The 25,369-nt window shown below is 30.3% G+C and overlaps 1 protein-coding gene across 4 annotated transcripts; it reads left to right on the top strand.

The window, feature by feature from the left end:
- The first annotated feature begins 7,973 nt into the window (after positions 1-7,973).
- Positions 7,974-15,797, top strand: LOC114759602 (ELMO domain-containing protein A-like). 4 transcript variants are annotated; one of them, XM_028948807.1, is made up of 9 exons: positions 7,974-8,187; positions 10,366-10,475; positions 11,288-11,356; positions 11,578-11,693; positions 11,783-11,837; positions 12,939-13,059; positions 14,300-14,347; positions 14,624-14,718; positions 15,421-15,797. In XM_028948807.1, exons 1-9 carry the CDS (start codon positions 8,103-8,105, stop codon positions 15,520-15,522), a joined length of 801 nt encoding a protein of 266 aa, XP_028804640.1. In that variant the 5' UTR covers positions 7,974-8,102; the 3' UTR covers positions 15,523-15,797. The 4 variants fall into 4 exon arrangements, with proteins under 4 accessions (XP_028804640.1, XP_028804639.1, XP_028804638.1 ...); XM_028948806.1 differs by having other exon boundaries at positions 14,300-14,350; XM_028948805.1 differs by having other exon boundaries at positions 7,974-8,193.
- The last annotated feature ends 9,572 nt before the right edge of the window (positions 15,798-25,369 follow it).

Below are 25,369 nucleotides of genomic sequence, written 5' to 3'. Positions count from 1 at the left end.
AAGAAGAACTATATAATCCTGACAGTAGGCCTAAATATTATGACAGATAATGTAAGAATGATTGTAGCATAGAGCATAACACACTCAACCATAAATCATAACATGATACAATTCTATAACAACACAAGTCCATACCTCCCACTTTAGCAAAATTTATTATATAAGGAAAACACGTACTTTACTCATAAACATGTTTTCATAACCTGATTGAGTAAAAGAAGTAAAGTAAACACCTTACAACCCACATCATGAGTACAAAATAAATTTATTCAGATCATCTCAACTCCAAACTTAATGCAAGCTCGAGTACAAAGGCTACTGCTCCACTAGTTTCATAAAAAAAAAAACATTTTATTTACATATAAAATAAAATTATATTTAAAAAATTATAATATCCCTAATCGTTAATATAAAAGCTAGATTAACTAATTTTGAAATGTTAAAAAAATTAGTTAAATTAGTTATTTGTAATAAACAAGTGTTATTTTTTCTAAAACACATTTAATAATTATATGTATTAGAACTACTATTTGATAGAAATTCTTTAATATATACAACTAGCGTAACAACTACTTTGATTAAAAAATGTTCTTGCTTAGGAGAGGGGGTGGGTTAGTTTAATAAATGTTAGGGACTTGTTGCCGATCGACGATCATGGGAAAAAAAATGAACATGAATTGATCCGACTTAGTAGTTGTAAAGTGTAGTCTTAGCTGGAAGGCTTTGTTAGATTATAATATTATGCATGGCCTTGATCTTAAAAAGGAAAAAATTGATCTATCACCAAAAAAAAAAATGATCCCACAAGGGTCTTGATCAGATGGAGACGTAACTTAATGATGTGAAATATGTCTTGAGAGTACAAATGCGAATTTCACTGCAATCCAATATGAAACAAATCTGTCAAAAGAATCAATTGTGGTGTGGTTGGATCAAGTAAAATTCACACTCATTTTCAGATTCAAGTATTAAATAAACAAAAATAAAATCAAGTAATGAAATGTTTGATTGATATTTAAATTTAACTCAACTTATTTAATTTAGTGCATGAAGTACGATCTCTCCCCTTTAAGTGAGTAGTCAGAAATTTAATTTTCAATTTGTGTATGAAACAATTTTTTGAGGAGTGTACTTTCACCTTCCATTATCATAGAAATAAGTATGTAAAAATTTGATTAATGAAATATAAATAAATATATTAATAAATTATCAGTTATTTGTAATAGAGTCATAAAATAAGACTAAAGTATATGTTTGATCATTAAATTTTATATAAAATTTTAGTTTGATCCGTCCTTTAACTTTGAAACCTTTAGTTGCAAACCATGATTTTTTGTAATAATCATGATTATTTTAAAAAAAACTTAATATGTTAACATTTGAAAACGTTTTATCAATATTTAATATCTTAATGCCATAACAATTTTAGAGTTAAAAAACTAAAAAATATTTTTTAAACTGAACAGATTAAATTAAAACTTTGTATTAAATTAAAGGATTAAGATTATATTTTAGCATAAAAATGTCTAAAAATTTAATTATATAGCAATTATTTTATTTTTGTTTTTACACGTAATAAAAATTCTGTTCACCATGGCATCATTGACTTCTAAAATAGAAAAGTAAAAATCCATCAAAAGATATTTTCTTTCTAATTTATATTATTCAATAAAAAAATATAATTGAATAAACATAAATAAAATAAACAATAATTTTAAATTGGAGTGCCCAATGACCATGACCAGGCCACCTCGGTAAACAAAACCGAGTTTGGTCCGATCTCGAAGAATTTATTAAAATATAAATTAAGAAAGGAAAAAATGAATTAATTTTTTTTATGACTGACGAATTAATTTTGTTCGCGACCAAATATATCATTTATCTTCATCTAAAATATATTTTCTTAAAAAATAACAGGCTAAAACATACGTTTAGTTTTTTAAGCTTATATTACATTTTAGTTTAATCTCTTAAATTTAAAAAGTGTATTTTTAGTATTTTAAACTTAATACTGTTAACCTCACTAGCAAAAATGTTGATATATTATTTTTAATTTAAAACATGTAAATTAAAAAAATATTTCAAATGAAAAATAAATAAAGATGTCATCGAACATAATTATGTCCCACGGCCAAATTTTCTTATATTTTTCTTTCCAGCTGTAAGTACCCATCTATTAGAAGGAATCCTCTTCTAAGCAATATTGAGTATTAAATGTAAAACTTATTCTTAAATTTTCATAAAAATAGTAATTTAAAAATATTTTGAACTGCAACTTTTTAATTTTTTTATAAGCTTTTTAAATTATGTTATTGGATCTGGTAAAATTAATAATAATGCTGATGCTTGAAAAAATTATAATTTTTGAAATATTTTTATATAAAATTTTAAGATTAATTATATTTTTTAATGATAAAAATGAGAAAAATTATTTATTTCATAATTATTCAACTTTATACAAATTGTTGAGAAAAGTAAAGTTTTTATTTTAATTTTTAATTTACATATTTTAAATTAAATTAATATGGCAGCATTTAATTACTGAGTCATCATTATAAAATTTCTAAATTATCATTTTCCATTGATGAGGTTAATAATGTTAAGCTTAAGAACTAAAAATATATTTTCTAAATTTAAAGGATTAAATTGAAACTTGATGTAAACTTAAAAGACCAAACGTATATTTTAACCAAAATAATGTTATATGGGCCTCTAGAATTACATGCATCATAAAAATGACTTATTTGTACTTTTTTTTTCCTTGATACATTTACTTTTTTTAATGGAATGCAACTTAGCTTGTTACAAATTTTGATAGTTATATTCTGTATTCATATTAGGGTAAAAGGGCACCCAGCACCTCAATCTTTTTTGTCAGGAGTACCCAGCACCCTATTTTTTTTTAATGTAATTTTACTCACCATCTTTTTTTTCAGAGCAATTTTACCCATTTGCAACGGTTCTCTAACGTCTGTTAACACAAACATATTTTTTTTAAAAAAGGTCCAATTCTCGAATATGTATTCGAGAAGACCAGTTTTCGAATATATATTAAAAAAAGCAGTTTAGAAAAATATAATTTTAAAGTTGACCGTGAGCTGAAAGTTAGCTTAAGGCAATATTGCTACTAAATTTATACTTCCAGAGCGACATTGAGACCCAAAAAACTTCAAACACCCATAGCTCCTACATGAACACTTCCAGAGTAAAAATACCTTATCTCAATTGATTGAGGTCTAGCTAAAGATTGTAATGGTATGAGGTGCATTTTTACCCTGGAAGTGTTCATGTAGGAGTTATGGGTGTTCTGAAGTTTTTTTGGTCTCAATGTTGTCCTGGAAGTGTAAATTTAGTAGCAATGTTGCCCCGAGTTAACTTTCAACTCACAATCAACATTAAAATTATCTTTCTTTGAACTGTTTTTTTTAAATATATATTCGAGAACTGCTCTTCTCAAATACATATTCGGAAACTGGTCTTTTCAAATACATATTCAAGAATTGGACTTTTTTTTTTTAAAAAAAATGATGTTTGTGTTAACAGACGTTAGAGGATCATTGCAAATAGATAAAATTGCACCGAAAAAAAAAGATAGTGAGTAAAATTGCACTAAAAAAAGATTAGGGTATTGGGTGCTCCTAAAAAAAAGATTGGGGTGCTAAGTGCTTTTTTACCCTTGATATTATATATTGAATATGGAATAAGTTTTTAGAGGCCAAATTGTATGATCATTTCAAATGCTCCACATGCAAACAAGAACAATTCGCGATGGTCTGTTAAATTTATCAGTACTATTTTTTTCCTCTATCCAATCTGCCAGACTTACCTAATTTAGTTCTTATATTAAGAAATAAAAAAAATTGTTATCAATTTAAATGAAAAATAATATTATCCATGGTACATGTTTGGCAACAAACCCATGTATATAATGCGGCCAATGTTCTTGATCTCTCTGATTAAAGGGGCTCAATGAATAGTTTGTGTTCACATGGTAGAGACTTGTTTTAAATTTTGGCATAATTCTTTTTCTTGTGTTGCATATAACACAGTTTTATTACGTAATCCAAATTTGAGTTGCTTTGGATCCCAAGTAGAGTTTACTAATTACAATATGTTTTTTAATAATTTTTGTGAAATAATTTGAATTCAAAATTTTAATTACAATGATAAAGTTATTAACAATAATTTTAATGATAATATCAGAAAACTAAATAAGAATTTCGTACACAAATCTATCATGAAAAATAGATAGAAATATTATTTGCTAAATAAAAAGAAGAAGAAAAAGATGCAAGTTGGCGGAACTAAACATAATGAGTTATAGCATGTATAATTTATCTTAGCAGATATGTATTGGAAAAATGATTGTTGTTGACCAAAGAGTTTGATATTAAAATTTTGAAAATCCCATGTTTATTAAATTTGTAGATTGAGTATTTAACAAGGAACAAAAAATTAGACCGGATACTAAACAGATTAAGATAGTGTTCAAGGGTCAATTGGTCGGACCGGAATCAACTTAGGTCCAACCAGTCATATTAAAATAATATAATTTAATTAAAAATAACAAAATATAACAACATTTACAATCACTAATAACAAAATATAAGAAAATATGACAAAAATTTAATTGTAACAATAACAAAGTATAACAACATTGAGAATTTTGATTTTTATGATTCATTATTAATTAAAATTAATAATCATTGATACCAAAATTATTATTAAAATTCATTTAAATTTATAGGGGTTGATATATTAGGAGCTGTATGGGCAAAAATAGAACTAATAACAACTTAATTATTCAAATCAATTTATTACCGGTTCAGCCTGTTTTTAACCATTTTCACTGGTTCACACCGGTTTGACCGGTTCTCTATCGGTTCAACTCCCTTCCGGTTTAGTATCTAAACCAAACCGGTTCACTGACCGGTTCACCTGTCGGTCTGAACCGGTTTTTTGTTCAGTTGTATTTAGTATAATTTACTTTTTTGGTCTTATTTATAAGTCATTTTTAACAATATTTTATATAGACCAAGAAAAACTTTAAATTTCATTAATTTTCATTCAAATTCAACGACTTTTCAATTTTATCCCTATTTAACATATACTATACCTCATGCAAACAAAGTTAACATAATAATAAATGAAGGGTAAAATTATATATCCATACAAAAAATTTCTCTCAGTACCCTATAAATAAAATAAAAAAATGTCTTCTCTCTTTACCTTATAAATAGGACCAAGGAGTATAGTATAAATATCCTTACATTTTTTTTGAAAAAAAGGAATTCATTGACCGAAAAAATATGTACAAGGGAAAACACCAAAGAAAATAAAACGACTACAGAGTTACAGGTAGAAATATCCTTAATTTAAAACTGAACAGAGTGTTACATTTATGATATGATTATTTTGTCTATGAGAATATATTGAAGTGATTGTCCTGAAGTACTATGCACTTGCTAATATTGTATATTTTTTGTAGTTTTATTAGTAAGGTTAAGTTTACTTAGATAAATACTACCTACACTTTTTAATATAAGATTTCATTTGATTTTTATTTTGGTTCTAAATAAGATCTCAATCTATTTTATCTCTTATATTTATGAATTTTTTTCCAAGATAATTTTCTAATAATGGCAGTTTTAGCCAATATAACTTGATTAGTAAGAATATTTTTAAAATGATAATACATATTTATTACAAATAACTTAATTAACTTATTCGTTTAATCTATTCAAATTAATCAACTAGCTCTTATATTTAGGACCAAAGGTAGTATATAATGTTCAAAAGTTGTTATATGAAACAAATGCAAAATACTACTTCCGATCCTTAATAAAGACCTAATTAACTAATTTGAGGAGATTAAAAAATTAGTTATTTGTAGTAAATAGATGTTGTATTTTCTAAAATACACTTATTAATTATATGTGTTTGGATTATAAATTGATAATAACTCCTTAATATATACAATTACTATAGCGATTACTTGAGAAAAAAATAGATAAATATTTGTAACAAAATAAATTAGGATCTTATATTTATAAAAAAAACTAGTTTTTATATTAAGAATCAGACGTATTATATCATGGTGAATCTTAGAATAATCTTCATTGCTGCTTTCCCAATGCGCAAAGCAAGTAAAAAGTACTCCTCCGGTCCTTAATATAATCCTCTAATCTTTAATATAAGACTAATTGTTGAGTTGATTTGGTCCCAAATATAAGATCTATTTATCATATTTATCACTTTTTTCTAAATTACTTCTATGGATACTACTTCAACCATAATCAAGTAGAAAAAGGAGGAAGGATATTAAGGAAGATGATTATCGTATTTTAGGAAAAATATGTCATATTTCTTATAATTAACTAACTTATCTAACTTCCTTAATATAATCAAATTAGTTTAATAGGTATTATATTAAGGATCAGAGGGTATATTGGTGATTAACATGGGTAGAAAATATGTTAGAGAAGTATATTTCTACGCATATGATGACAATGGTTTTTTTTTTTTTGGGCCAGCTATATGATGAAAATTCATCATGTATGGTTTTTGCGTAAAGTAAATCTATTTAAAGAGTGTTTAGGTAAAAATCAAATCATTATTTAAAAAATAGTTTATAAAGAAAAAGTTACTTTCAGAATGATTTTAGAAGAATAGATTTTATGAAAAAAATGATTTTGATAAGATAAGAATGTTTGAATGGTCATTATTATTATCGCTTTTTTCATATTCTAAAAAAGACATAAGTTAATGTGTAATTACATAAAGAACTAATTTTAATTTATATTTTTATTAAAAAAGTTGAATAGACATATGTAAGACCAATTTTTTTTACTACTTCTAATTCTTAATATAAAAATTAGATAATTAATTTGTAAATATTAAGAAAATTATTTAATATAGTTATTTGTAATAAATACTTGTTATATTTTTTAAAAATATTCTTTTTAAATATGTGCATTGAAACTACCATTTGATATTAAACATTTTATCATGTGTAATTACTATGAGAACTACTTTAAAAATATATGTAAATATAAGAAGAAAAATGAATTGAGATTATATTTAAGACCAAATTAATCTTCAGCTAACTTTCATGTTAAGAACTGAAAGTAACATTTATATAATTAATTAATAATTAATATTACATTTGGTCCTAATTATAAGACTTTGTTTGTAATTTATATATTTTTTTAATCTTTTTTCCATTTATTACAAGGTCATAGTTGGGCACAACAGTGTCTTTCTCTTTTCTAACCTACTTATTATTTTTAACTAATTTTAAATGATAATTTATTATTTGTAAATTAGTATATTTAAATCTTATAATATTAATAACGAGGGAGGAGTTTTTTTTTTTTTTTTTTGCCTGATGCGTATCTCTTTCTGTTTTGTTTTCCAAGGACAAATGAATGAATTGTTGTCCCCATGATCACAGAAACGTTTCAGATTGTTTTTTTTTTTTTTTAAAATCGAATCGAATTAATTGAACCAATATTTTCGCATAACGGAAACAAATGATAATACTGATAATTTATTTATTACCCCACGCTCTTTTGTCATAAGCAAAACGCCAACGCCTTCATCAAGCAGCCACGGAAAGCCACCAAGCGAGCTAGCAAACGAGCGATGTGAGAGAGAGAGAGAGAGAGAGAGAGAGAGAAGAGTGAAGGCGAGCTGTATCTGTAACTGTCTCCACGGCTTGTTTCTTCTCTCAGATCTTCCGAAATCCCTAGCTATTACTTCCTTCAACATTCTTCTTCATCTTCTCACTATTTGCATCATCTCCCTTACATGTAAAATTTGTTCGATTTTCTTCAGTTCACCAATCTTTTCCCCCCTTGTTTGTTTCCTGAGGAAATCTGGATTTCGGCGTTGTGTGTTTGGTTTTGTCCATTTTTGGAGCCTTTGGTGCTATTGGTTTGGGTTTTGGCGGTTCTCTGGGAAAATTTTTTGATCTGGTTTCTGCTTCACCTTTTGGCGCTTTTAGTTAATTGGATTGTCGAGGAATGGTTTTCTGAGGGATTGGTAACTTTTGGGTTTAGTAGTTTATGATGCGGTTGTAGTTTATTGAAGTATAGTAGGATATGGATGATAGAGGTGGCTCATTCGTTGCTGTCAGGAGGATTTCGCAAACTCTTGAGCGCGGCAACACCTGCCAGTCAGCTTCCGGTAAATGTATTAAATTTAAATTTCATACTTTTTATCCTTTTTTCTGTATTTTTGCGATCCTCTCCCACCCTCCTTCCTCTGAAGTTTTCATTTCTGGTAAAACGCATTATATTTCATCACAGTTCATCGTTTTCTGTATATTTTGCGACTCTCCCTGAAGTGTTGTTTTCAGTCATTTCGTGTTGACAATGGTCTTAAATTAATAATGCATTTATCTCTATTCGCAATTTTATGAAGTACCGATCTCGGAATCGAGATCGAGTCATGTATGAGAAGCTTGATCATTGTGCAAGTTAAATTTGCATGATGCTTGCTGGTATTTCAAATTGCATCGGTGGGTAGGTAATTTCATATTGCTGTTTTTTTTTTCCCTTTTTAGTATGGATTTTTTTGGTTTATACTTTTATGTATATTTAAATATTTTTGGCAAAATACATCTTGCGCGATTTTGGGGGGCAAAAAAGTCTTGCGCGATTGACAAAAGCGCATTCGAGGCACCTACACCCTTTTACTTCACTCTGACCTTTGCTTTCTGACCGGTACATGCGCCCTCGTTCGGTTTGATTGAATAGATTCAAACTATTGATCGAGTTCTTTTCGCTTTTATTTTTTCCTTTTTTCTGGGGAATATTCCATCCTTTTGAGCACAAGAGCTCTTTTCTATGCTTAATTTCTAAATGCTATCTATTAAATGGTTATCTCTTGATCTAACTTTATGTCGCGCACCTATACAGCCAACGCCTTACTGTACATGTATTTTGACTTCTGCAAATCTATAATATGAAGCTGGGAGATATATATATTTTATGAGCGAAGCCGGGATAATTTATTGCAATGCTAGTCTTATCATAAAATATGAAGAGGATACTAATATAAAATTTTATCAAGCCATACTATTCATGAGCCATGAAGAACGGGGATCATTTTTTCGATCCTGTGCCGTGCATGGAACCACACTAGTTATAAATAAAGTGAGGTGCTGATCTTTTAATTCTCTGGTTCTGCTTGAAAATTTTTTAAAAAAATATTCATTATGTTTTGGCAAAAGCGCTGCTTTTTCTGTTGTGTTGGTTCTCAGTTTTTGGATCATGTGTCTCTCCTTTGAGGGTTGCTGGGCCTGTGCAGTGCTTCCGAACCATAGTAATTGTGAATAAAGTGAGACGGTGGTCTTTTTATCTCTGTGAAGCTGCTTGAAATTTATATTTATTATGTTTTTGGAAAGAAGTGCTGCTTTATCGGATGCTTTGCTTTGGTTCAAAGTTTTTGGATCATGCCAATGGCATTGTAGCCTAGTGGTATCAATGCTTCCTATCTAGAGAGGTCATAGATTCAATCCCGCTTGTAACCTTAGGCTGTTAGTGCTTGCCATTCTAATTAAAAAAGAAGTTTTTGACCATGTATATCTCTTCATTTGAGGTTGTCTGTGCATGCAAATCAACGGTAGCACCCAGATTTTACCTTTGTTTGCACTTTGCAGTAATGAATCATAGGCCTAATGCTGAATTTGTTGAAAGATTATTCTTAGTTTAAGTAAATTACTGGGGCTTGAAAGCCTTGAGGGGTAAAAGGGATAGGAGACATATGACACATTAATGGCAGGCTACTTTAGGTAATGTACTTAATTTATTATCAACTTATCAATTTATTTTAATTTTTCTCTTTACTTTTTTTTTTTTTTATCATTTGCGAGGATTTAATGTCAAACTCTATGCTTTTCCATTTGGTTCTTACCATCCGATTTCTCTCACTAGAGTTGACATGTAATATTTTTAGTCAAATGCTATACGTGCATTAGGCAACTTGTAATCTTTCTGATTTCCTTGAAAACATGTAATATGTGCCTACTTTTAGAATTGACATGAAAGTCAAAGTGTACTTTCTGTGGCATATACTGCTCAACCATCAGTACCATTAACTTCTTAATATCCTCTCCATAATGTCTTTTGTAGTTGGGCCTGAATGATAGTTTGTCATCAGGTTATATCCTTTTTCCTTTTGCCTGAAATCAAAAAGTTTTCTATATGCTGCTGTAGTCTAAGAAGCTTAATGGATCCGATTTCATTTTACTAAGTAGTCTAAGCCAATGAACCATCATATACTTAGAATGATATATTACTTTTTAGAACACTTAGTATTTCCTTGTGGCCATAAACTTATGGACATTTTATTTGTTTACAGCTGAGGCTGTGGCAGGATCAACAGCATGGCTTGGAAGAGGATTATCTTGTGTTTGCGCACAGAGGAGAGATAGTGATGCTCGTCCCTCTTTTGATTTAACCCCATCACAGGTAATAATCTTGTTATTTTGAACACTGATGAAATAGTTGAAGAAGCAATTTTGTTATTATGCTGTAGGAAGTTTCAGCAAATTGAATTATGTATAAGAACATGTGATATTTAGTGATCAAATTTTAAGGTTTTCTGCTGCTGCAAAATTTCACTTGAGTCCAGATTGATTGTAATATTTTATTGGAGTACAGGTTATCAGTATTCTTTTGGAAAGATAATGATATTCAGAGTCAAGTTATTCAATCTGTTCTATGAATGATGGCCCTGCCTTTTGTTCTTTGGTCTTGTATAAATAGGACAGTATATAGTAGATCCATCAAGGTCAATAAATAATGTTACACAAATGACCTATCTTCTCTTGCCTCCAAGTGAATGTTGCAGTTACAATGTTGCTTCATTGAAAATTGAGGGCAATACACTGTTTAGTCAGTCCATCTCTTTGATTTGTTCTTTCTCGAACAAAAAATTTCTGCTTCTTTTGTTTGGTTCAGTCTTGGTGTGTAAAAGATATCTTGCCTTTAGGTGGTTATATAAAAGGAAAATTGAAGAACAAGTTGTATTAAACTGTGTTTCTTAGTCAAAATTAATTTTTCATGGCTTGTGGCTTTCTTGTTTCCTGGTGGAACTCATAGGTGTCATGACACCTATGATTCGCATGATTGGGTGTGTTCTATTAATTTTTCATGCCTTTTGTTGTGTTCATTTTAGAATAGAAGTAATATCTCTAGTTTTGACAGCCTTGTTTTATTAAACATCATAATTTGTAACTTGGCCACAACAAATCATTGTATTGTTGAACTTGGACTCTCAGGAGGAATGCTTGCAGAGGCTGCAGAACCGTATAGATGTTCCTTATGATAGCTCTGTTCTTGAGCACCAGGTATCTGATTTGTTAATAATATCAAGTCTTTGTAAATGATGTTGCAATAACTATTAATTGTGTTGAAGAATTCATCTTTATATGTCCATGGCTTTATGTGTTCTCTATTCCTTAGTACATGGGCAATATGGTAGGCTTTATATGTTGTCTATTCCTTATTACATGGGCAATATGATATTCTTAGACTCTGGTTTGCATGTGGTAATTTTGCTTTATTTTAGGAGGCTTTAAGGGCCTTGTGGAATATTGCCTTTCCTGAAGAAGAACTTCATGGCTTGATATCTGAGCAATGGAAGGAGATGGGTTGGCAAGGAAAGGATCCTTCAACAGACTTTAGGTGGGTATTTTGTTTTCTAACTTCCTGATCTTGTCAGCTATCTAACTACATCTTATTTTTAATGATTTATTATTTGGTTTATTTTTCAGGGGCGGTGGGTATATATCTTTGGAGAATTTGCTATTTTTTGCCAGGAATTTTCCAGTATGGTCTCCTTTTCTGTTTTCTCTTCTTCTTCTTTTTTTTAAATTATTATTATTATTATTTTGAATTTATGCTTTGAGGAATGTTTAAGAGGCTTAGCATTTTGAAATGGAAGGTCTTCTGGCTTGAGTAAGTAGTAGCTCATGTGAAAAACTAAAAAAAAAAGTAACAGTTTAACAGGTTTCAATATGTCAGGTTTCAATATGTCTGTAAAAATTGTAGGAAGTACATTGTTTACTGTGCAAACTGCTAGTTTATCTCAAAATGAACGGTCCGCTTAGTCAGTAAAAGTAGAATGTAACAGAAGATGAGAACAGAATTGTGCAGGAGGCTATTTATTTGCTTGAAGGATGAGTCCTCATTGTTAGCCCTAGCCCTGCTTCTTGGTACTTGAATTGAATGGTTCATTAGGTAGCTGTTTGGTGCATTTTTAAGATTTTCATTTTTATCATGTCAATAAAGTTATCAAAGAAATAATGAAACATGTATTTTATTTCATCTACGAAATCTAAAAATTAGACATGTAATTTGTTCCGTGTAGGTTTTAGTTGAGACTTGAGACACCACCAAAGTGATGTCATCCTATGTCACTATGGAGTGAATACCATTATACCAGAAACAGTGATCTCGGATGTCAGAATGAACATGTCGTGGCTTCTGGATGGTTATTGATTAATATTAAAAATTAAGTTAATTCTCAATAAATCTGAGCCTGCTTCTTCATTGGGAACTAATTAAATACTTTCATATTGGGGCAAAAAACATTGCATCAACTATGGTGTACTGTTTGCATGTTTGAATTCGTAGCCGCTTTAGATATCATTCTCCTGTTGACTAAGCATATTGTACATGTTTGATATGTTATCTACTTTCGTATCAAGACTTGGTATGAATGTGGCATGTGCTTATTAGTTTATACTCTTTCAGGGATCGTAGGTGTGTTCCTTGCATCTTTCTGATCATTGGTCCATGCATGATGTTTCTCTGTTGCTTTATTATAGTCAAAATCCCCAAAGAATAGTAAAATTTCATCACCCTAAAGTGACAGTAGTGTTTACTATTCATGTCTTTGTCAAAGAGGTAAAACTTCTTGTATTGCAGAAATCCTTCCAGGACCTTTTATGGAAGCAGGAAGGAGAACGATCAGCATGGGAATATCCATTTGCTGTTGCTGGTGTGAACATCACCTTTATGCTAATCCAAATGCTTGATCTTGAAGCAGGTTTTCATTTCTGTTACCATAACCTTTTATTATTATCATTGTTCATCAAATGCCTCTGGGCTTTTTAACACTTTCCTTTTTTGAACTATGATAATGTATAGTACTGCACCAAGCAGAACTCAAACAAAATGTGATCTTTGGCTTTCACCAGTGTTTAGAGTTTTATATGATGATATGAATGAAGATGCTTTTGCTGGTTTCCATTTTCGAGAAAACCAGACGTAACCTGTCATTTGTACCTGAAAGCTAAACTACTGCCTAATCCAGTCATAGACTATAAATGGTGCCGTTGAATTGGTCAAACTTGATCAAGAACTTATCAAAACGAGATCAAACTGGAGGATTAAGCATGTGTTCAACTACTACAAATTGTAAATTTATTAGATTCGTTTTCACATATTTAGATTTAGATTTCATATTTTCTAGCTTATTAGAAATTTTTTTAAAGGATAAACAAGCTTTATGATATAATATTATCTTGTGATGTTAGAGATGAAATGCGCACACACACACATATATAGGAAAATTAATCATTTTGTCCCATATTTTTAACTTAGTTGTAATCCTTGCACTTTAAGTCGTTGTAACTCAGTCTTTATAGTTTTAATCATTTGAAAATTTAATCCTTGGGTTTTATGAAATATATAATTTTATTTTCTAAAATATAAGGGCCAATATTTTAAACTAGTTAAAGCGATATGGATTGAGTTGTACTGAGTTAAAGTTCAAGAATTGAGTTGGACTGAGTCAAAATTCAAAGATTGGGTTACAACCGAGTGAAATTATAGAGACCAAAAGATTAATTTTTCCTATATTATAAATACTCTATTCATAAAATTCAACAATTCCATCGTCCTGGTGGTGCCATATATAGTAGTTTAACGCTTTAGATCTGCTCATTGGAGAGATTTTTTTTATTTTGTGGTGGATTGATATTGTTATTGGCAATTTGCATATAATAAATCTCTTGTGACGCAAGTCATTTGGGGCAATCCGAAGTAGCAAGACGGAGTGAGATATAGGTATCAGTAAAGTAAAAAAAAAAAAAAAAAAAGGAGAGAGAGAGTCTGGCTACACTTCTTTTTATGCAGGCTGATGTACAATTGATGTCTTTTCAAAGCGATGAATTGAGTTGAATTTTGTTTCGTTCAAGAACTGAATTCAGTTTATGATATTAATTGTTAACAATATGCTTTGGGCTATACAGTCAAGCCCCGGACAATGGTGGGAGGCTATACAGTCAAGCCCCGGACAATGGTGGGAGCAACTTTCCTAAAACTTCTTGCAGGTAGCCTGTATTATGCGTATTTTTGTACTTAGATTTTTTCGTCCCTCTTCTATGATGGAAGAAAGGGGTAGGATTTGAATTTGGTCATATTTGAATGCTAACATCTAAACTGTAACACTTTATGGGACTTCCAAATATGCAATGTGTACAGCAATTAGCCAGAATAAAGAAAATATTTTTATGCGAACTTTTCTCTTCAAGGTCTGAAACTTTGTTTAATTATTACATCTAGTTAGCTGTTTAAATTAACTACATTCTTTCATTATCGTCTGACAGAAAATGAATCAGCTTTTGATCTACTCTATTGCATAACTTTTAAGCTGATGGATCATCAATGGCTTACCATGCGAGCATCATACATGGATTTTAATGTAAGTGTTATCTGGTCTGAATGCTTCTGGTAGAAATAGGAAAATCCAAAGTCATGTGAATTTAAATTTTGCGAAAATTGCATTCACTTTCCATGAGCTCAAAAACTTGCCATCGTGCTCTCTCTAGTTTCAACAATTTTTCACTAACCTCCTTTAAGTTTTTGAGCACTAACTTTTGGTTACTTGTGCTGCATTGATATTTGATTAGGCTATTGGGTTCTGAGTTTCTAGAAGCACATTTTTGTGTCAACGTAATGCATGGTTGGCTAGCAATTTTGGTGTTACTTAGGGAGAGAGTTAAGTATATATTGAAACTAGGAGGTGTGCACGTGTAGATTTTTGAGAACATCAAGGGAGATAAATGGTTAAAAGTGATTTTGAGGTCTGTATCGATAATGATGTGTGGGAAGAAAAACTAATATCAACTTTGAAAAATACAGTGAGGCGTAAATCTTAACGCGGAGGGCAATAACTCTTGCAAATGAAGAGAGAAGATTTTGTTAAGGCCATCATAATTTTAGGTTAACTTTTGTCGTCCTAAGGATCATGGAGAAATAACCATAGTGATTGTTTGAACCGAGGTTGATTTATAGAAACCCCTGATTTTTCTCCATAGCAGTTGGCATAGATTTTCATATTTTGATTCTTGGTGATTGGTGATGGTGACTACGGCTATTTTAATTTATTTTATGTTATGAACAGAGAGTGATGAAAGCGACGCGTCATCAACTAGAGAAAGAACTTCTCCTTGAAGATATTACACGACTAGAAGATTTGCCTTCATACCAGCTTCTTACGAGATAGAGAGTGCACTAGGTTAGCTAACAGGTTTTTGTAATTGATCTTATATGCCATTTCTGCCAATTCAGGATGGAAACCTGTATTTCTGTGGCCATCTTAAGTGTGATGTCCTCAAGATTTTGGATGCAGCAGTAAAGATTTGTAATCCAGTTAGAGGCTTTGACTCCTCTAAGCACTTTCAAGGGCAAAGTGCAAGTGATTGTTGATGAGAAAATTGAGGTTGTTGGTCTTTGCAAATTCATATAGTTGATATTACTGAGTATTAATCTGAACCAAAAGAAAATGGAAATAATTATTGTTTGTTTATTTGCATAATTATTGGAGCTTATTTCTCCTTTATGATATGTTCTCAGATAATTTTCTTTGCTATGAAGTATAAACTGTTACAGTGAACTTTGAAATTGGATTGGCAAATAACTTATTTGGAGCATGCATAATTAATTATGTATCATAATCCCCTATTTTGATGAAAGAAAAATATAAATTGCTTGAGTTTTATCTAAAATTATTGTTACTCAAGTCGGTTTAATTTAAAATATTAAATTTGAACAACTCCAATTGAAACAGAAACTAGATAATCGGCCTAAAAATAGGAATCTTAGATTCCTACTTATGATTGCAAAAATATTTGAAAAAGTCAATTTTCACTTTTGTAATTTTAGATGAAAGGGTGTCTCTGGTTTTTATGTTATGATCAAGAATCAAAAGTTAAACCAACAACATAACCACAATTCTCAAAGGATTACTTATGGTCAGTTTCTATTCAATCTCTGGTTTTCATGAGCATTAATAATAGTCAAACCTTAAATTCAAGTCCACACGAGTAATAATAACGTCGAGAATAAGCCAACTCAACCCAAGAATAAATTTGACATGAACGTAGGTGCAATTCTATTATTTTAGCTTACGTACAAATAACAATACATTTAGATAGAAATTTTTATTGAGATTTACTAATTTCAAACTTCATTTCATGAAAAATTTTGAAATTATTAAATAAAAAATCAGGTTTGGAAACAATACATTAATAGGTTTTGATAACACTGAATTTATAAATAACAACATTTTTTTTAGAAATTCATTATTTTTGACTTAGAAATTTCAAAATTTTTTATGGGATTCTCCTATTTAAAATCTAGAAAACATAAAAATTGAAATTGAGAGAGAATAATGGAATATGATTAAAAATTAAAGGGGAAAATTCTAATAAAAACATTGGTCTTATTATATTGCTAAGGCATTAATTATTATTTTGTGAAGAAGTACATAAATGAATGTAATATATATTTATTAATATTATGTTAAATTTAATAGGATTATTTGATGATAATTGATTTTAGAGAATTTGCTCAAAATGGATTAAAATTTAAGGACATAATCCCAATTCATATTTTAGGAAAAAAGAAAGAAAAAGAAGATTTAATGATAAGACTTGGTGACATTAAATAAAAGTATTTTAAATAATTTTTTTCAACTAAAGGATTATATATATAAATAAAGAGCAAGGCAAAATAAGGAAGCATCGGTTCAAAATGTGAATTGGTGAATGGCGAGAGCAATGGCCTGGGTTCTGCACTCTTCCGGTTTTTTTACAAAATACGATAAATAGTAAAAGTATATGCTAAAATACTACACTTTTAAAACTATTTACCAATATGCTGCACTAAAATCTTTCTTGGCAAGAACAACTTTCAAATTATATATAAGTCGTTCTTTGGTGTGAACGATTTCACTTTTAAATTTTTTTAAATCAAAAAGTGAAATCGTTCTTGGCGTGAACGATTTTGAAATCGTTCACGCCAAGAATGATTTCATTGTACTTGCATGCAAAAATAAGAATTCCTAACATGCTCTCGTGAGGCTACAACATATATAGTAAATATTACTTCATCTGACTTATATTGGATTAAAAGTTAAAAACCCCATTTTTTTAATTCTTTTCAAATAGAGCTTGATGAAATTTTCTATCATTTCATCTTCTTTTTATCTTTCTCAAACCAAACAATATGTAACAAAAAAAGTTATGTTTTGATTGTAAATTTTTAATTGTAGCAATTAAGTTGTAAGACTAAATTATTATTATTATTATTTTGGTCACAAGCATAAAAGACCCATGCCCAATACTTGATTTCTTGTCAAACGGAACAAATGCCACACGACAGGTTTTTTTTTTAAAATACTACAAGTAGTAAAATTATATATCAATATGTTACACTTTTAAGAGTATTTACTAATATTTACACTTAAAATCAGTTTTCAGGTGAATAATTTTTAAAGTCATTTATCTGGTGAACGACTTCTTCATAATCTGTCCTCAATATGCGTGAGGTGAATGAAAATCGTTCTTCTAGTGAACAACTTCAAAACTTCATCTATTGTTGAATGACTTCTCCCCTTCTCTCCTGATTAAAATGATTAGTATAATGATTTATCAATCATTTGAATGACAAAATCATGACTAATAATGAGAGAGAAAAATGTTATAATGATGTTAAAACTAATTGTGAAATAAGTATAAGATGTATATTAATTAAAAATAAAAAGTAATAAATAAAGTTTAAGTTTATAAAGAAAAAATTATCCACCTTACTGATAGTGACTTCCAGTACCACATCTTGGCCTTCTTCTTATACGTTGTGGGCGTTGTTGTTGTATGTCAATTTCTTGAGATTCAAATGTCTCATTTGTTTGTGTAGTTGGCGTGTTCAAATCAAACCAAGGTGATTTATTTAAATGTATAGATTGTCAAGGAGTGACAAATGCTTCATTTGATGGTCCACCATGTTCAAAAGTAGAAGCATTGTATTCAGCTGAAAATAATGTAGGATTATCTAATAAAGTCATGAATGGTTGAAATTGAGAAGGATTGGCTGAGTTGGAAGGGGATGATGATGAGGGTGCCATGTAATGAGACTCAAGTTGTGTAGGATCGACAGAGGTGAAGGGGGATGATGGTGACGGTGATATGTCAGAAGCCTGAGTAAAAATTGGAAGTTCCTGTTCCCTGCATTTTCATTTTCAATTATAGGTTGGGTAGACAAGTAACCACCGTGTCACTTGCTCGTCTATCACGAGGAATTTGTGGCCGAGGCAACTCAATTGTTGGTGGAGCGGGCTGAGGGTTCATATTAAAACGTTTCTCTAAGTGCAAGTAAAATGTTACGTTGGTTGCGAGCAACCCTATCTCGATAATCAACACAACTAGGGCATGTTGAACGAGAATTAATTGAAAGCCTGTATAGCTCCTCTGCTATGTCAGACAGAAAAAAAATAATAAGATATAAGATAATAACACTTTTTGTGAAAAGAAAATGATATTAATGATGAAAAGATGAAAAACTTACCGCCGACCTGTATCGCCACTGATACGTTGAATCCATCATCTTGTATGTCTCCAATACCATTGCATGTACTGAGATGTTCGATCAAGTTCATCAAATGCTATAGGAGCATTACAAGCCATCTATCCCATGCTTGAATGAAGTCTGCGTATTTGTCAATCCAATTGTAGTTGTTCTACCTCGTAATTGGATCGTGTGGTAATTTCTCAAATGAACAGGCATGGAAGGAATTGGTTGCTGACAAAATTGTCGTAATACACGATCAGGATGATGCCATTCTATAATATTAAAACATATTAAAGGACTGAAGCACGCCAAATTTAGGTGTTGCCAAGCAATACTCAGAAATCAATTGGTGCACATAAGGAGATTCATATGGCTGCCATATTATCTCATCATCGGTCATTTTATCCAGAAAGCTCCTATATCGGATTAAAGATGCAGCAAGTGGACGTGGGTTTTGTCTCACATTTTTCTATTTGTTATTACCAATCTCACATTTTTCTATTTGTTATTACCAAAAGTAATGTTAAAAATTATATAATTTTAATAATATAAGAGCATAACAAATATTTGGTGAATAAATTTAGCATACCTAAAACCCAAAGGAGGTAAGAGAGGGTAGATATTAGATTGTGGATTGGATACCTAGGTTGTTGTGGTGCTAGCATAGGAAAACGATCCCATGCCATAAATGAAGTAATGATAAGCATCCTTCAATCCCATCATCAGTTGGGTTAGTAGCATTACATAATTCTCTGTATAGGTGAGCTAAAACTGCTGATCCCCAACTATATTTTCCAGCTTCTTAAGATCATAAAGTAGTGAAAGGTACATTAGATACACCCTGCTACCCGATCTATCTAGCATGAGATATCCACCAATCAACCTGAGGATATATGCATGAGTGAATTGTTGAACTTGTATATCATCCGCATTATAAGTAGGTGATTAAAGTTCTCTTCCAACCAACTTATAAGTAATCACTGCCCACTTAGTCTATTTGCAGATGATGTAATACTTAGAAACATTCACACATGTCTTGCCAATTAAAGTCGGTTCGGCCAATAACGGTCATTCCTTCACATGGAAGGCCCAATTGTTTAGCTACATCCTCTAATGTTATGGTGCATTCTCCACGTGTAGTGTGAAATGTATGAGTCTCAGACGCCACCTCTCACAAGTGCTGAGACCAAACCTCGATCATAATCAAACTGTCCTACACAAGCAGCACCATAAAATCCAGCTAATATAAGATATTCAATTATTTGATTAGGTGGGTTAATCATTTGATTAGCGTGCATGACTCGTCTAGTGTGTAGGACCCTGTTAACCTATAGTGGAAAAGGGAAAAAAAATATTATATGGAAACATCAATGAAATAATATATAAGAAATAATTTTACTTACATTATCATTCCACCACGTTCAGAAATATGTTGGGTTTGCAAGTACAAAAGAGAGTTATCCTCTGGGCTAGGATTTATCACCTCTTCTGGAAGTTGTGCCATTTTAAAATGTCTCTGCATAAGGTAAAGGAAAAATTCCAAATAATATAAAAGAAATCAAACTAATTATAATATAATCTTCATAAAACATAATGTTTTTATTACAAAAGTGAAATACATAATTTATTGTCGAGATGCTACACTTTGTGGACAAGTAGAACGGTTATGACCAACTTGTCGACATAATCCACACTTGTTAGGTTCATTGGGTGTGGTCCAATCCATCTCATTTCGTATTCGACTTGAGCGAGAACGTCCTTTATCTCTAATCATTGATGGGTTAGGTATTAGAAGAGGACAATCAATCTGTGGTCAGTACATCTCATCTCCCACTGGTTGGAACTCATTATTATAAATCATTTGCATGGTTTCCAACTGAAAAACAGGATCCACATATTGTAAATAGTGTATGCCTACTCATGCACAAGTAGCAATGGCATGCATACAAGGAAACTTTTCTGCTTGAAACTCTTCCTAATCATATTTTCTGTCAATCAAATTCACCTTGCAACACCGACGAAATTGACAACATTGAACATTATATGGCTCCATAACTTCAAATGATGTTGCTATTTTGTTAAAATCTCAAACTACACACGCAGATGCACTTTGTGTTGCTATATCTAACTTCTTTGTCATTGTCTCGGAAAATACCTTGCCAACCATAATTTGAGCATGAACTTGTTGGGCACGTTTGACAAAATAATTATTGACTCTATCATGGTTGCCTTAACTAAACCTGTTATTGGTAGACTTCGAACACCTTTAAACATATTATTCATGCACTCTGCAAGATTAGTTGTCATGTGTCCAAAATGAAGACCTTCAAGGTCATATGCACTTGACCATTTCTCTTTTGGGATGGCTCTGATCCATCTAGCTCCAGGAGTATGGTGTAATGCTATTTCTGTTAATTCTCTGTCAACAACATGACGTTTATAACACCTTCCCTACATATTATTATTACCACTTGTAGAATGATTATAAAATCATATAGTTAAAAGATCATAAAAGCACAAGGAATCTCACGGATATTTATAAAAACTTCTCTTTTAACCAATTTGTTTCCATGTGCTTTGTGAAGATTTGAAGGCACGTGTCGTAGACAAAAAACACGATGTCTATGTGGTGGTTGCCATCCAACTTGGGGTTGAGCAACAGCAGCAAAAATTGAATGATGTCTATATGAAATTAAGCAAATTCCTGTTCTATCTTTTACAATACAATGGGCGGATAAGGTGTAAGAACTGTGCCCAAGCAGATCTTGTTTCCCCTTCAACTACAGCAAATGCAAGTAATACAACATTTCGGTCGTCATCTTGTGATATTGCCATAAGCAATGTGCCCTTGTATTTTCCATATAAGAATGTTCCATCAACTTGTATAATGGGCTTTAAATATAGAAATGCATCTATGCATGGCTTGAATGCCTAAAAAACACGATGAAACATTTCAATCGGTTGACCGTTTGCATTGACTTGAGAGCATTGTTTGTTTGAAAAATATATGCATGACCTAGGCATGAAGTGTTGAACTGTAGCTAACCATCTTGGGAGTAAAGAATATGAGGTCTCCCAATTTCCGAAGGCAATCGCAATTGCTATTTGTTTTGCCTTCCATGCTTTCCTATATGACACAGTATAATCAAACATTGATTGCATCATCTCAATAATTTGTGACACTTTCACATCTGGTTTGTCAGTTACCATTGCCACAATGCAAGATGATATAACATCTGCGTCCAACTTTGGATGTTCTTAAGTTAATGACATGCTCAAGGATACATAAGGCCCCCCATATTTTGTAATTTGCCAATAGTTCCTGCTTTTCTTTTTACAAGCCCTCACTCTCCAATTGCAATTTTCTCCATAGTTAACACAACGATATTCTTTATATTTTTTACAAGAATAATATACCTTAAATGTATGATGAACACGAACAGAATATAGCTTGACTGCACGTCTTAAAACTTGGACACTGCTAAATATTTTTCCAATATTTAACTCTTCATTATCACTAACATGCAGAATATCTTCTAATTCACCAAATTCAGGAGTTGTAACTGACTCAACATGAATTTGTGACAAGGAAGCATTTGCAACCTAATTTTGCTTGTTCATCTCGTCATATTCATTGTCACTGTCACCATTATCATCCCCATTACCAGCATTTAAATAAAAATCATATTCTTCCTCATCCTTCGATTCATCCATGATATCTTCTACGTGAGGAAGAGAACATGATGATACAATGTTCCCAACATCTATGGGGAATTCAAATGGTTGGAAACTTTCTATGTGATCACTAAACATAGATTCTTGTTCCATCATGTTTACCCTATTGCTACTTGATGGGGGCATATTTTCGACATAATCACCTATGGGTTGTGACTCAACATGGCCATTATCTGGTAAATCACATATGTTAGCATACAACTCTGCACATGTTAATTGAGTTGAAAATCTTCTAGTCACTTGCCACATTTGTTTTATATCTGTATCATCTTCCAAATTGCATGCTTGGTATTGTGGTGGATTTATGCATGTAGGATACCTGTATACTAAATTTGTCACGTTTTGATGGGGAGGAAGTCGCAACTTTTGTCCAATAACTTGCTTCAATTTGCCCAAGGTAATGTTTTCATCAACTTTGATAATTTTCACATTTTCATACTCAAATGTTACACTGGCTGTGCCATTAAAAATTCGTCCATTTGTGAATACACACATGAATTCCTTTCTTTGATCCATTCTACTTCCTAATCATTTCATTATAATCATTAGTCAAGTAAGATTAAGTTATACAAATAAATTAACTCCACTATACCATTATTTTTTTGCAAAATAAATATTTATTATTAGCTTAGAATATCCTATATAACCAAACACATAATGAAATCCATATCTAAGGGCAAAAAAATATATAATGAAAACTGCATAATTCCAAATTAAGAAACTACTATAAAAGATTTGTTATTGCTATTATTGTCAAATCTGTTAAAATATAGTAAAGAAACTTGATTACAAATTTAGTAATTTAATCATTTTTTTGTAAATTATTTATTTGCAATTAAAATAAATAAATAAGTTTAAGAAATAGAGATTTTATTTCTTTTGTTTCTTTTTCTATTTCTATAATTTTATTTATATCAAATATTAATTAATATATTATTGCACTATATAAAATCCATTAAACATATTTTTTAATATTAGACTTCTTTCTTGTAATATTATTGTAATAACAACATAGCTTGAAGATTTTTTTTTATTTTACAATACATATATTATTTATACCTTATAATACATATTTATTATTTTTGTAAAATTTAATTTAATAAATATTAATTTGTTGCATGAAATTAAACATTTATTGGGCTAAAATCTTTTGGACCATTGGGTTGAAATGAAGGGTTCAAAAATAAAGATTTTTTCTCTAATTTATCACATTCATTAAAAATTATTTAGTTTGATTTCTTTGAAATTGTAAAAAATATATTTCAAATTCCTAGTTTTTATTATCATAGAATTTAAATGATATAAGTTTAAAACATTTTATAAGTTATTTCAATTTATAATCCAAAACTTTTAAACACTTATTTATTACAAAGATTTATAAACATAATTAGTTATATATATATTTATTATAAAAAATTAATTAAGATTTTAATCAAATCTTTTATGTTTGCCTTAACTGACTGAAATTAATGTAACTATAAAAATATAATTTAGGACTTTATTAGAATCAGAAGTAAAATAGAAAATACATTTTGTTTTAATAGAAATTTCAGTTAAAAAAATATTTTTAGAATATTTTTAGAATACTCCTATTAACAGTGTTAACTAATTGGACTAAACTGTATGTTTTTAAAATAGAAGAAAGATCTATGTAATTGATGCAAACTAGAAGGATAGTCAAAGTATTTTATTTTTGATTCAAAACACTCATATCATGACATGTCATCATCAATTAAAAAATGCAACATAACAAATAGCATGAAAAAGGCAAAATGAAAAAAAGAAATTATGAGTGCTCTTCATTCATTTCAATTTTCATTGTTTACACCTTATTTTTACCTAAAAATCTATGAAAGCAATAGTTCATTAAAAGTGGGTAGAACACTTTTTTTTTTTTAATTTACCAATTTAATATATACCACATATTTGATATATTTAGGGCGTATATATAATTATTTTTTATTTTTATCTTACCAAATTTAAACTTCTCAAGAAGTATACTTTCATAAGAAAAAAAATAATAATCATATACCAAGAAAAATGAAGCTTATATCAAAATCTTAACATCTTAAAACAATATAACAGATGATAGTTTTGTTGTTAAAATAAGAGGCACCTAGCTTAGAAAGAGTACAAATATTCCATATTGTTGAACCCACCACTCACTTCCTGAAAATTAGAACAATGAAATATTAACTCATCAAGGATAGTGTGGATGAAAAATCAAATTGTATATCACAACTGTAAATTTTTTAAAATAAAAATAGAAGAGAAACAACATACCCACAGCAGCAATAAAAGAGCTTGTCTTGTTTGGAAACAAGAGTGAAAGAATAATGAAAAGAAACAACAAGTGAGAAGAAGAAGAAGAAAAGAGAACTCAGCGAAGAGGAAGTGGAGAGCAATAATCGCATGCATTGTTAGAGATGCTTATAGAGCACGCATATTGGTTGGTCTTGCACGTATAATTGGCAGAAATTCAGATGCATGTCTTGCACACATAATTGGCAGAAATTCAAATGTATGGTCTTGCACACATAATTGGTAAAAATTCAAACGCATTGGGGTGAATAGCAAAAAGTGAAATATTCACGTCAAGAACGATTTCACTTTTTGGTTTTAAAAAAATTTAAAAAATGAAATCGTTCTGCCAAGAACGATTTGTGTGTAATTTGGAAGTTGTTCTTGCCAAGAACGATTTTAAATATAGCATATTGGTAACTAGTTTTAAAAGTGTAGTATTTTGTATATGGTTTATCATATTTTAA

The sequence above is a fragment of the Neltuma alba genome, unplaced genomic scaffold (assembly GCF_004799145.2).
Source record: "Neltuma alba isolate B1F8T4 unplaced genomic scaffold, ASM479914v2 tig00010875_pilon, whole genome shotgun sequence".
Taxonomy (NCBI): domain Eukaryota; kingdom Viridiplantae; phylum Streptophyta; class Magnoliopsida; order Fabales; family Fabaceae; genus Neltuma; species Neltuma alba.
This window is presented reverse-complemented; position numbering and strand designations above follow the sequence as displayed.

Bases quoted from the DNA above. Each gene is read 5' to 3' on its own strand.
- LOC114759602 (XM_028948804.1), top strand. From the start codon at position 8,103: ATGGATGATAGAGGTGGCTCATTCGTTGCTGTCAGGAGGATTTCGCAA. The intron at 8,194-10,365 runs GTATTAAATTTA...ATTTGTTTACAG, and splicing joins CCAGTCAGCTTCCGGTAAAT to CTGAGGCTGTGGCAGGATCA. The intron at 10,476-11,287 runs GTAATAATCTTG...TTGGACTCTCAG, and splicing joins TTGATTTAACCCCATCACAG to GAGGAATGCTTGCAGAGGCT.